The sequence below is a fragment of the Aedes aegypti genome, chromosome 3, assembly GCF_002204515.2.
Source record: "Aedes aegypti strain LVP_AGWG chromosome 3, AaegL5.0 Primary Assembly, whole genome shotgun sequence".
In the NCBI taxonomy this organism is placed as follows: domain Eukaryota; kingdom Metazoa; phylum Arthropoda; class Insecta; order Diptera; family Culicidae; genus Aedes; species Aedes aegypti.
The window spans coordinates 330252143-330264443 of record NC_035109.1 but is presented as its reverse complement, the minus strand read 5'-3'; the positions used below and the strand labels follow the sequence as shown (position 1 = coordinate 330264443).

The 12301-nt window shown below is 37.0% G+C and overlaps 1 protein-coding gene across 1 annotated transcript; it reads left to right on the top strand.

Moving 5' to 3' along the window:
* Nucleotides 1-931: 931 nt before the first annotated feature.
* Nucleotides 932-2994, top strand: LOC5577774. The gene is made up of 2 exons (XM_001663499.2): nucleotides 932-2547; nucleotides 2617-2994. The coding sequence occupies exons 1-2, from the start codon at nucleotides 1372-1374 to the stop codon at nucleotides 2935-2937; spliced, it is 1497 nt and encodes a 498-aa protein (XP_001663549.2). The 5' UTR covers nucleotides 932-1371; the 3' UTR covers nucleotides 2938-2994.
* The last annotated feature ends 9307 nt before the right edge of the window (nucleotides 2995-12301 follow it).

Here is a 12301-nt window from a genome sequence, read left to right as displayed (position 1 = left end):
CAGCTTCAAATTCCGGACACTGTCGTTTGTAAGGGAAACATTTCACACGAAATGTTTCAATTTTCGCCGTCCAAAAGTTCTCATTTTCGAGGCTCGTTTTATTAGGTTTTTTTCATAAATATTATTGCAAATTTATAATGCCCAACTACCTTAGATGTCTCTTAAGTGGTTGAACGATTTCAATTGATGATTTTACCATTCCATTAATGATTATCATGAGCTGTCCGTAATTCGAATCAAAGCGTCTGGAATATGAGGCAAAAGTGAGGGAGTGTCCGGAATAAGAATCATGAAAAGGCCACACGTTTTGATTTATTTAGAATTATTCAAGTTGCGGACGCGTATTCTTTACCCACCATCCGAAAGTTAAGGGCTTCCGACGCTCGATAACGCTAAAAAATCATACAGAATGATTTATTTTGTATGGTCCAAGCTGGGTTATACTTCACTGAGGCCTTAAGTGTCCGTAATATGAATCAAAACGGTATATGTTTTGATGATCAAAAAGATGGATATTCAAATAGAAGGAAGGCTGTTCTTCTTCAATCAGAAGCAGAGTCAATTATCCAAAAATAGTCATTTGGCAACCTCAATGTTTTCCCGGTAATTGTTAAATAGTTGTAGACCTCATATTTCCTTCCTTAGCCGAGTGGTTAGAGTCCGCGGCTACAAAGCAAAGTCATGCTGAAGGTATCTAGGGTTCGATTCCCGGTTGGTCCAGAATCTTTCCGTAATGTAAATTTCCTTGACTTACCTGGGCATAGAGTATCATCGTACCTGCCTCACGATATACGAGTTCAAAAATGGCAATTTAGCCAAAAAAGCTCTCAGTTAATAACTATGGAGTGTGGTAGTGCTCATAAGAACACAAAACTGTGAAGCCGTGTCCCACTGGGGACGATAATGCCAAGAAGAAGAACCTCATATTTAATAGCAATTTTCTCATTTCATTTGCTCTATCATTCATGTAACCATTTAGTTTGCTTCAATATTTTCAAACACAAGTTTAGCTCCTATAATAACGAAATGGATTAAATATACCCAAGCAATGACAGTTCCCCATAGCATTCGATAAAAATAAAAATGAATGTACAAACCAAGAATTAATCAAGTTGACCCGTAAAGTTGTGCAGGGCAAGAACTACTGATCTATTACAGTAAATAGTTTGCTTCACTAATCATGCATTGTTGGATACGAAAAGAGAGATAGAAAAAAAAACAGGTAGAACCGAATGCAATCACCGCTGCATGGAAGTTTCCAAAAAGTAAATCTCTTTTGCTGACTAGATACCTACGAAGGCGTCTGAACTTTGACCAGTCACATTTTGACCCCCGCCGAATGCACGTCGGGTTTTCTCCAGCAGCAGCAAGATGACACCAGAAGACTATATCAACAAACTGCCAACGGAACTTTTGTACAAAGTGTTCGACTACCTGAACTTCGAGCAACAAATGGTGGCAATGGCAGTTTGTCATCGATGGAACAAAATACTATCGAACGAGTATTACATTGCTCGCCGCCGGTTTTGTTTGGACACGTGCAACCTGAATGGAGACAGTTCGCTGCTGCAGAAGATGAAACAGTACCGAGCGTTCACGATCAAGGATTCCAACAGAGATAGACGCGAGTTTTTGGAGCCGTTGAGGAAGTTTCTTTTCTGTCATGAAGTGGCCGAAAAAGTGGAGGAACTCCGGTTGGAGCTATTCTGGTATTCTCTGTCGGATCTACTGGGAGACAATAATGTATTGTACTTGCCGAAGCTTGAGAAGATCAGCTACTTGTCGTCGATTTGGGTTGAAGAACAGGATCTGCTACAGTGTAAAGTGGTTGCCCCAAATTTAAAAACAGTGATCCTGGAAGACTCAAAAAAATCCGGCAACCCTTTGATACAGATACTGAATAATCAGATCGAGACCTTGAGTGTCCGGTTCATCAACAAGATGCTGTTGTTTGCAACAATCGGAAATCTTCCTTTCACAAGCCTCACAAGTTTGACTTTGATGGCCCAGCAAGGGAGCCTCCTTTTTCGGGAAGCAGACTTCCATGCGTCCCACTTGCAGATCTTCGGGCGCTTAACCTATCTGAGAATCAGTGACGAGAAAAACGTATTCTATTTGATCTACAGACTGATACTCCGCGAAGCGAAGAATCTGGAAACGCTTATCATCAATGGACGTAAAATGAGCGAAGAGGCATTCAATCAGATTGATCGGCTGAAGAAACTGCAAGAGTTATGCCTGATGGTAGACATTCAGAAATCACAATCTCTGGCGAGACTTTCGTTGCCAATGTTGAAAGTAGTTACGACTTACGCTGGTTCGATCATCCCATTGGGAAGCGTACCCAATTTAAGGTGTATATCCGTTCGGAATTATAAACATCCATGGGAACCGTATAGGCTCACCGAAGATGCCGTCAATTGTGGCATATTTATACCTCATCTTCAAACCTTGAAGCTGATCAAAGTGGTTTTGGATTCCGTTTTTATAAAACATATTTGCTCGATAACGGGTTTGAGAACCCTAGAGCTGGTGCAAGTTAGAATGGTAATTTTCCACTGACAATTAAGCTTCATAGCATATCAATAATCGAATCTTTCTTACAATCTCATACAGGAATCCAAACATCTTCGAAGGATCTTCAGTACGTTGAAGGATCTTCAACGCATTCGATTGGAGTGGTGTTATTTAAACGAGGTAATTGCAACACAGGGAGACCAATCCAATCGAGGAAGCAGCACGACTGATGAAGATGACGATGATAAAGATAATGACAACAACGAAGAAGAGTACAAAACGGACTGCGTTCGTATGCTACAGGTACAGTATCCTGATCGAAGGATAACGAATCTGCAAAATCGGGTTGTGCGTAACGTGATGCGGCCGCAAACGATGAACCAGAGGGTGATGCTACCACAGTATTGGAGACCGTTTTAAAATGTATGATTTGATTGCTGTATTAAAATTTACACCAGTAAAAATCGACTCATGATATCCAGAAAACGTTTTTTTTTTCACTTCTAATGCCAATCTCCTATATTCAACACTCCATACATCAAAAATTGGTACATAGAATAAGATGATCAATTGAGAATCATCTTCTTCTTTCTGGCGTTACGTTCCCACTGAAACAGAGCCTGCTTCTCAGCTTAGTGTTCTTATGAGCTCTTCCACAGTTATTAACTGAGAGCTTACTATGCCAATGACCATTTTTGCATGCGTATATCGTGTGGCAGGTACGAAGATACTCTATGCCCTGGGAAGTCAAGAAAATTTCCAACCCGAAAAGATCCTCGACCGGTGGGATTCGAACCCACGGCCCTCAGCATGGTCTTGCTGAATAGCTGCGCGTTTACCGCTACGGCTATCTGGGCCCCAATTGAGAATCATTCTTTACACTGTAAGACCAAAATACCCTTTAAAGGGTAAAAAAGTACCCTCTTTGAGAGAAACTAGTTTAACTCATAAAAAGAGTAAAGGGCCTTTACTCATTAAAGAGTAAACGACTTGTACGTCAAGTCAACGAGTGATTTTTACCCTTTATTCCAAATGAATTTTGTTTGGAATGAGAGTAAATTTTACTCTCTTTTATGACTTCATTATTATATGAAATTAATTAATAGTTATGAATAATGTGCACACAAATCATTGGGCGTTTTGTTTTGCAGTTTATTAGGATTTTCTTAAATAAATCTTATTAATTAACAACTAGTTAACGTTCTTCTGGACATGCTTCCTTCCATATAATTAGCCCTCGGACATGGTCGCAGTTTTCTGTGCGGCGTCTCGCTCCAGGCCGTAATAAAGATTTTTGATGCCATATCACACCTGCCTGTAAGAATATCAATATTTCTTTATTTAAGAACGAGATGGATAACAAATCTCGATTTATCACTAACCTGCAAGATACTGCTCAATAACCTGCAATCAGGATACGACTTCGGTCGCAACGAAAGATAAAGATTTTTTTCACTCATTAAAGAGTAAACCATTGGAACTAACAAATGGGCAAAATTTACCCATTATGCAAAAATTAGAAATACCCCTATTTTTGACAGCTTCATACATCAGAAAAAGTGGGTATTTTTTACACCTTAAAAGGGTAATGCCAAGTTTACAGTGTAAGCCATTTTAAGTACAGTCATACCTCGATATAACGTAACCGCGATATAACGTAACCTCTTTATAACGTAACTCGATATAACGTATCTTTTTTCGGTTCCCATTTATTTTTCCAATTTTTATTAAAAACATGGTTTATGAACTGCAATAAACATTTTTCAAGGTTAAAACACCAACCAATACTAAATCGATATCGAGTGAGCTATAAGCTAATGTTAAAACCATAATTGTATCATTGCTGTATATTTGCATACATCATTCTTCTTCATTTTTGTTGCATTTATGCTCTCACTGGAACCAAGCCTGCTACTCACTTCAATTTTCTATGAAAACTTTAATAATTATTGATTTAGACATTGCATTCAAAAATACTAGATCAGGATTTCAACTACAATCATTCTGAGGATGCCTCCAGAGATTCCGCCAATAATTTCTCCATGGACTCATCATAAACTCTCCTGGTATTCATGTATAAGACATCGACACGTTAATGCTTCCAGTGGACGATTTGTCCTTTGAAGAAAGCATCACACTAGACAACGGACTAGCATGCAACGCCCAGTGGCACAGTCGAAATACGTTCCTGACGAAAAGTTTTCCGGACTGAAGCGGGAATCGAACCCACACTCCTTGACTCGATGACAATGTTGACTAACCGCACGGCCACGAAGCCCACATTAAAGCATATTAAAATAATAGGCAAATTTAATGCGCCACCACCATAGAGGTCGCTATGGAAGAAGGAGAGAAATGTCATTGAAAATGTTTGTTTACGTCCAAAATTCAATTTTTCGACCCAAAAATTAGCTCATAATCAATTCATTACTAAACTATTTCATAATCATTTTGACCCATTATTCTTGCGATACGCGTGATTTCACAACAAATTTAACCACCAACAAAGAATCCGGAAGTTTATAACCTATGTAGCCAAACACCAAGTTTACAATTTTATCCCACTAATTGTACATGAGCACTGACCGGATCTGTACATTTTCGAAGGAAAAAAAGTTTATCATGTTTTTCAATGCTTTCCGATCGTCTACAACATAACTATTCCAAGAAAAAGTGTAATATATATGCTCCTTCCTATACTGCACACGGTGCATTCTCAGCCCAACCTTTTTTTATGACGGTTCTCCTACTAGCCACCAGATGTCGAAGTGATCGTTCAGCTTTGAAAATATTAGCCTATTCCGACAGGTATATTCCAGAAATACCACTAGTTAACCCTCCCGATATTCATGTTTAAAAACTTCTAAGATTTTCATCAGAAATGATGCCAGGGATTCCACCAGAATTTTTAAGGCGATTTCAGAGATTCCTCTAAGAGTTTCTAGGAACATTTAATCAATTTTGACTTAACGGATTGCCGTCTTAAGAACTCCTTGTTGATTTTCATTAGAAATTTCGCAAGAAATGGTTTTAATATTCAGGAATTTCTCCAGAATATGTCCAAGAACTGTTCCACAAAAATTCCGGATTCTAAGAATTTAACAGTTTTGAATTTCTCCCATAGTTTTTTTTTAAATATATGAATTCTACTGCCTTTGTATAAAAATTTCACCAAGTAATTTCTCCAGGATATAAAGTGGAATATTTTTTTTATTTTTCGGAGTCATTCATAAATTATTTCTGCAATTTTTCATGAATTCTTCCAGCGGTCCTTTTAGAGAACAATCAAATTATGATTCTTGGAATGCTTTACAAATAATTCCAAAAAATCGTACAGGTATTCGTCCAAAAAACTCCAAATATTTCTTCAAAAACCATTCTATGTACTACTTAAGTTTCTTCAAGGATTCTATGTGAAACGAAATCCTTCATTGATTCCATCAGGAATTTGTTAAGAAAGTTCTCAATGATTCGTTTTCATTGGGTTCTTCAAGTGATTCTTGAAAACGATAAGCCTAGAAATCTTTCTATGGATTTTTTTTATTACAAAAATATACTCAGGGATTCGTGCAAAAACTGAGGAAGTTCCCCAGATCTCTCAGAAAATTCTCCTAGAATACTGCCAATAATTCCACCACGTATTCGTTCGAAAATTTATGCATGGAAAATTCCTCAAAGATATTTATGGTTTTAAATGGAGATTTCTAGTGATTTCTTCATAAATTAAAAAAAAAAACATTTTTTAAAGAATTCTTTAATTTATAGTAAAATTCTGTTCTTTCATTCATACTAAAATTCTGTCAACAAATTACAAAAGATTTGCTTTAGAAGTTTTACCACAAATTCCACATAAAAAAAAATCTTGAAGATCCATAATTGCCTGCTAGAACTGTCAATGGACTGCTCAACATTAACTTTTTTAAAGATTTCTGAAAAATATCATGTATGAATTTCTTTTATAGTTTCTCCGCGTTTTCAAAGAATCCTCAAAATATTTTTCCTTGAAACATTTTTAAGGATTACTGCAATAGAGAGGTAAAAAAAGAGAAAATTATAAAAAAATACGGAAATATATTTAAAAAATATGTAAGATAAACTCAAAATGACTGCTACTTCAATAATATCTTACATTGATCTCATTTGCTCATCAAACAATACATGTTGAACGAAATTGTGGAAAAAAATATTTTGCTTCGATATAACGTAACCTCGATATAACGTAACGAAAATAAAAATCGAGTTACGTAATATCGAAGTATTATTGTATTTTATGCCCAGGGAAGTCAACGAAATTTACATTTCGAAAAGATCCTGGACCTACCAGCAATTGAACCCAGACACCTTCAGCATGGCTTTGATTTGTAGCCGCGGACTCTAACCACTCGGCTAAGGAAGGCATTTATATTTTAAAATTTATTTTATGTATTATGAATTTAAAGGCTAAGATGTCTGGTACTGGGGGACCTCCTACCAATATATGCGTTTTGGACCCATCACCTTTGTCGACTGTATTTCCTTTATCGCTGAATAAGTAAACATAACAAGTACTAACAGAACTTGATTCTCCAAAAAGTAACTCATGCACTTATTAACAACTACAAAGTTCCAAACAAGTTCGCGTCGAACTTTTTTTTATACTTCTTGGTAAACATCATTATATTTAAGCTACTTAAACGAACTTTATGTGAACTCAAGTTCGGTTAATCACTTAAAAAGCGAGTTGCTTAAGCCAAAACATGTTCTTTTATCTGAACTTTTGGTTGCTTGGGAATGGTATTTGTTAAAGTTCTATTCTGCCCATAACTACATATTTGTAACATTCGACAAAAGTAAACATTGAATTAATGGAACTTCAAGTGTGAATTTTATGGATGTATGCTTATTTGAGGCTGACATTTTGTACAGCTCATATCGTATATTGGGTGAATAGACCGAAAATAATTCTGATAGAAATTTGTTTGCTACTACATTACGGAGGTCATGCATAATCTCAATGTGACTGTTATGCGGTTACAATTACCAATGTGACAAAACAACTTGGTATTTTTTTTTTTTTTTAATTTTCTAGAACAAGATCACAGATTTAAGTGAGTTGATCGAAAGTATACATCATTTGATGACTCTCCACGGTATTAACTCGAAGTTGTCAAAAATGTCGAATTTGACTGATATGCAGTTATGGGCAGTATTGTCAATGTCAAAATTCGTATGCAAATAAATTTTCTCATAACGATACGTAAATTTTGCTGATTTTTGGAATCCCTAATCAACGAGTCAGAGGGCGTCATATTAGCGTGTTTCAAAACCAACGAAGCAGCTTTTTTGAGGATGGGTTCAATGTGCAGAGGATCTCTGGAGGTAGTGTTTTATAGCAGAAATAGGCCAACGAATAATAACCAGAACAAACAAGAAAACATATCTGCCAATATAATCAAAAATTATTACCTAATTTAAATGCTTCCTGGAACTACCTACCGAATATCGTTACATAATAATCGATCGCATTGCATCGAAAATTGTGAGGCCCACCCATCTAGACTTAAGCTCAGCGTTAGAAACCTGACGCAAATATTTTTCTCTAAGCAAAACGCTTCTTCGATCCGTACAAGATCCGTACCGAAAGCCCAAAAAACCCCGGATCAATATCATTGGCTCTCACGCCTCAGCACGATCCGATAATCTTCCAAAGCATATTCTTTTGTTTTCGTTTCAGTTTTGAATTGATTTCGGTGATTGAGATGCATCCATTTCTCCCACCTGAACGATTTTCGCATAATCTGCAGCATCCCGCTTCTCGGTCGACGCATGTAGAGTTGGCGGCGGTCGGAAATCATCGAGAAAGAAGTCAGTCAGTCAGTCAGTAGGGGAGAACAGTTAGCTGTGCTGCAATAGTTACCGAAATCTTCTCTCGCTGTTCTCCACCTTATTCCAAATTTTCTGTACAGTAAAGCACCCATCAATCACTCCATCATCGATCGGGCAGCAAATGATTTATATTCCTCTACGCCAGGGGTTTTTATAATTTTTGATTCGCAGGATACTTTTCAAATTAAATCTGTTTTTTTTAAACAGGACTCGTTAGTTGTTTATTTTTATGACAAGTTGTCTTAATTAAAGCTGAAATTGTGACAATTCATCATCCAAATTGCTAATTTTGCCTCAAGTTCTGATGAAAAAGCATGCATATGCAAGCATGGAACGCTTGTAAAAGTACGCGTAGACAAGTATAAGGTTTGAAAACCACTTTTTTTTTAATAAAAAACAAAATGTTCTCGATTTTTGCGAAATTAGAATAGAATACAAGATTGGTAATATGTTTTGTCTTTCTTTATTTTTAGGATTTTCAGCCCTGGGCGGGTTCATCTCGTAGTAATCATTTTCTGAGCTTCCGCGGAGCACCTGACAAGGCTTTGTGGAACATTAAGTGCTCCGGAGAACACGATCTGAAAACCACTGTTCTACGCATATCGTGGCATGGCAGTCTACGGCGTGGAATATTCTGCTACATACTTATTATTATAGTTGAACCGAATTGTGTATACGATGGGTTCGTTGCTTTTGTTTCAGTCGATTCTACTGTAAAATTATAGAACGCCTTTCAGAGTCCGGAGGAACCACTTTTATGCGAAACCAGTTCAGTCATGTTCGGTTGAGGCTTTGGTAGGGCTCCGAGTAATTACGTCACTACACTGAATCACGCCTCCAATCTCTCTATTTTATTTTGATTAATAATCGGTTATCGCAGGTCGGTGTCAAATGTAAGCTTAATCCCGTTAATTTCTTTCTTCCCGTCTCTGTTGACTCTTTTCTACTGAATGATGAACAGTAGAGATAATGGCTATTCTGTTAAATGATTTGCAGAATGGTTACAAATTATATGGATTTCAAGCCATATAGATATTAACAACACGGATGTGTACAGAATGTAAAAAAATGTTTTCTTTTTAGCAGTAATAGATTACACCCTTTTCTGTTTTTGCACGATTTTTTTAAATGGCCGTGCAAAAAAAGTTTCCGTATATTTTTTTTTTGCTAAAACATTATTTTTGCATGAAACGTCGCGAAATGGTGTTACTTGTTTTGCACGGTTTTAGAAATTTTGAACTGAAAACTTTTTTTTGCACGGTACGCATCCCCCATGCAAAAAAAGAATCGATTGTATCTGTTGGATTTGTTCTATGTTTGTTGGATTAGTTCTCAGTTTGTTAAGACCAGTTATAACAAGATATAAACATTTAAATATCATTACACTACACTAAACAGTACTGCAATAATAAATCAGCTGTTACATGATCGTGTAAATTTAAAGTAAATTAAATTTAAAAAAAATAATAGATCGGTCGTTGAAATTTACTTTATTTTGCTGCTCCAAATATGTGCATGAAAACAAACATAAATTTATATGATAATAAATCTTCGAGTTGTTTAGTAGAATACCTAGTACACTTCTAGTCGAGTCTAGTACACGACATTGAAAACGTCCTTACAGTTGAGGTCTAAATACGCGTATCTGTCAAAGGATTCAAACTCTAGTGGAATTAAATGGTAAAGTACTAAATTCGGTTTTTTCATCTACTTATAAATTTACATTTTTTTTGTGCTGTGTTGGGTTTTCCTATCTCGATTATCAATACGATCACCGACTCGTAGCCGTTAATGAACAGACGATTAACCAGAAAGCGTAGGGGTACGTGGCGCCCTAAGCTCATCATCAAGGACGTCACTGAAGTTTTTTAAAAGCCTAACGCGAATATTAATTACCCACATTATACTGCCTATTGTCGGTGATGTACAATCAAGTGCTTTGGGCAAAACAAAATCCAACCCACTTTGCTTGCTCGCTGAGTTATAGTTGAGATGAAATGTAATAAAGACGTCATCGCTTTTCATGCGGGTAATTTATTTTCAGATTTTCAGTTCGGCGAGGTGTATAAAAAACCCCAATCCCAATCCTAGTCTAATAACATGTTTTAATATTTTGATAGTATCAAATTGATACCTTATTTTTTTTTTTTCGAAAATTTCTTCTTTCTTCTTCTACTTGGCTTTACGTCCTCACTGGAACCGAGCCTGCTTCTAAGCGTAGTGTTATAATGAGCACTTCCACAATTATTCGCTGAGAGCTTTCTTTTGCCAAAGTTGCCACGATTATACTCTATACCCAGAGGAAGGAAATTTCCATTACGAAAAGATCCTGGACCGTCCCGGAGTCGAACCCAGACACTTTCAGCATGGCTTTGCTTTGTAGCCGCCGACTCTAACCACTCGGCTAACGAAGGCCCAACTTCTTAAACACTTACATATTTACATGGAATAACTCCAATATATTCCTTGAAACCTCGGAGTAAAACATTGTCGTCCCAAACACGCTCTACAGACTCTGTTGTACTTCATAAAGTCTCCTTTTTACATTTGGAATTAAACTTGAACACCAGTTATGCACGGCTGTAGTCCGGTACTATAAAAGACGAAATAAATACCTCCATGTTCCTTGCAGTTGCCCAAATTTTCCACATAAGGTAATAGAACAAAATCTTGAGTGCTGTGAGACCTGTACTGCGATCTATCAAGCTTGGGTACCTTTTGTAGTTCCAAGGGACCAAGTATAATACTAGAAGTGATACCCATTCTGAACCCGAAAACTATGTCTTTATTTCATCTTTGGTAATATTGTAACATACCCTACCATGCGTCTCTTCTGGTTTTCGTCCGTTCAGGATACTAGCTTCGCCGTAGAGTCTGGCTAGCATATGGTACTGTACATCTCTATAGAAAGCCTCAACTACCTGACTTTCAGATACTCCAAATGCTTTCAGGTCCTCTTCCACGGGTCACTATTTGTGTTCATAGTGAATCATCGGTTTTATGAGCGTTTTGTATGGGATGTATCTCTTTGGACCACGTTTTTTTTTCTGGGACATATTAAAGGTAAGCATGATTTTCACTGATTTCTTTTGGAGTTTCACGACTCTCGTTGTTATCAACAGTTAGCAAAGATCAGAGATAGATGAGCTCATCCACTACCTTGAAATTATCCTTATTGCATCACTCCTATTCATGTTTACGCTCGAATGCTCTTTCGAACAAAAACCATTTTGCATTCTCGTCTACGCTAGCAAATTCAAGTGAACCACAGATGCGAACGAATAGGATTCACAAGAATACTGTTTACGTTCAAATGCTCTTTTAATAGAAAACCGTTTTGCATTCACGTTCACGCCAGCAAAATTACGTGAGCCAAGGATTCTAACGAAAAGGATCCATTCGAAAGTTAGATCCACCGTAACATTAATGAGGGTGAACCAACTTTCGATCGAATTCTATTCGTTCGAATCCACGGCACACTTGATTTTGCTGGCACTTTTAGAACGGTTTTCGATCGTAAGAGCATTCGAACGTAAACAAGAATAGGAATGAACATGTCATACGCTAGGAAAATAAATTAACTAGATTTAGAGTATTGTGCCTCGCTGGTTAAACCTTGCCTTTTGATTGACACCTTCTACTAGCGCGATGTTGAACAGCGACACGAAAGTCCATCCACCTCTTGAAATCCCCGGCGAGATTCGAACAAACTGGAGTGTTTTCTCGAAACCATCGTGCATTTTTTTTCACCATTCATCAAAACTCTTGTTAGCCTTGTGAGCTTATCGTGAAAATTGTTCTTTTTTATGATTTTGAACCCTTTTCCTGACAATATGACCAAAACTGATTGAAATAATCTCCAACTTACTTGATTCGTAAAATTTTGAAGATTGATGTGTCGCAAGCCATGCTTCAAAGC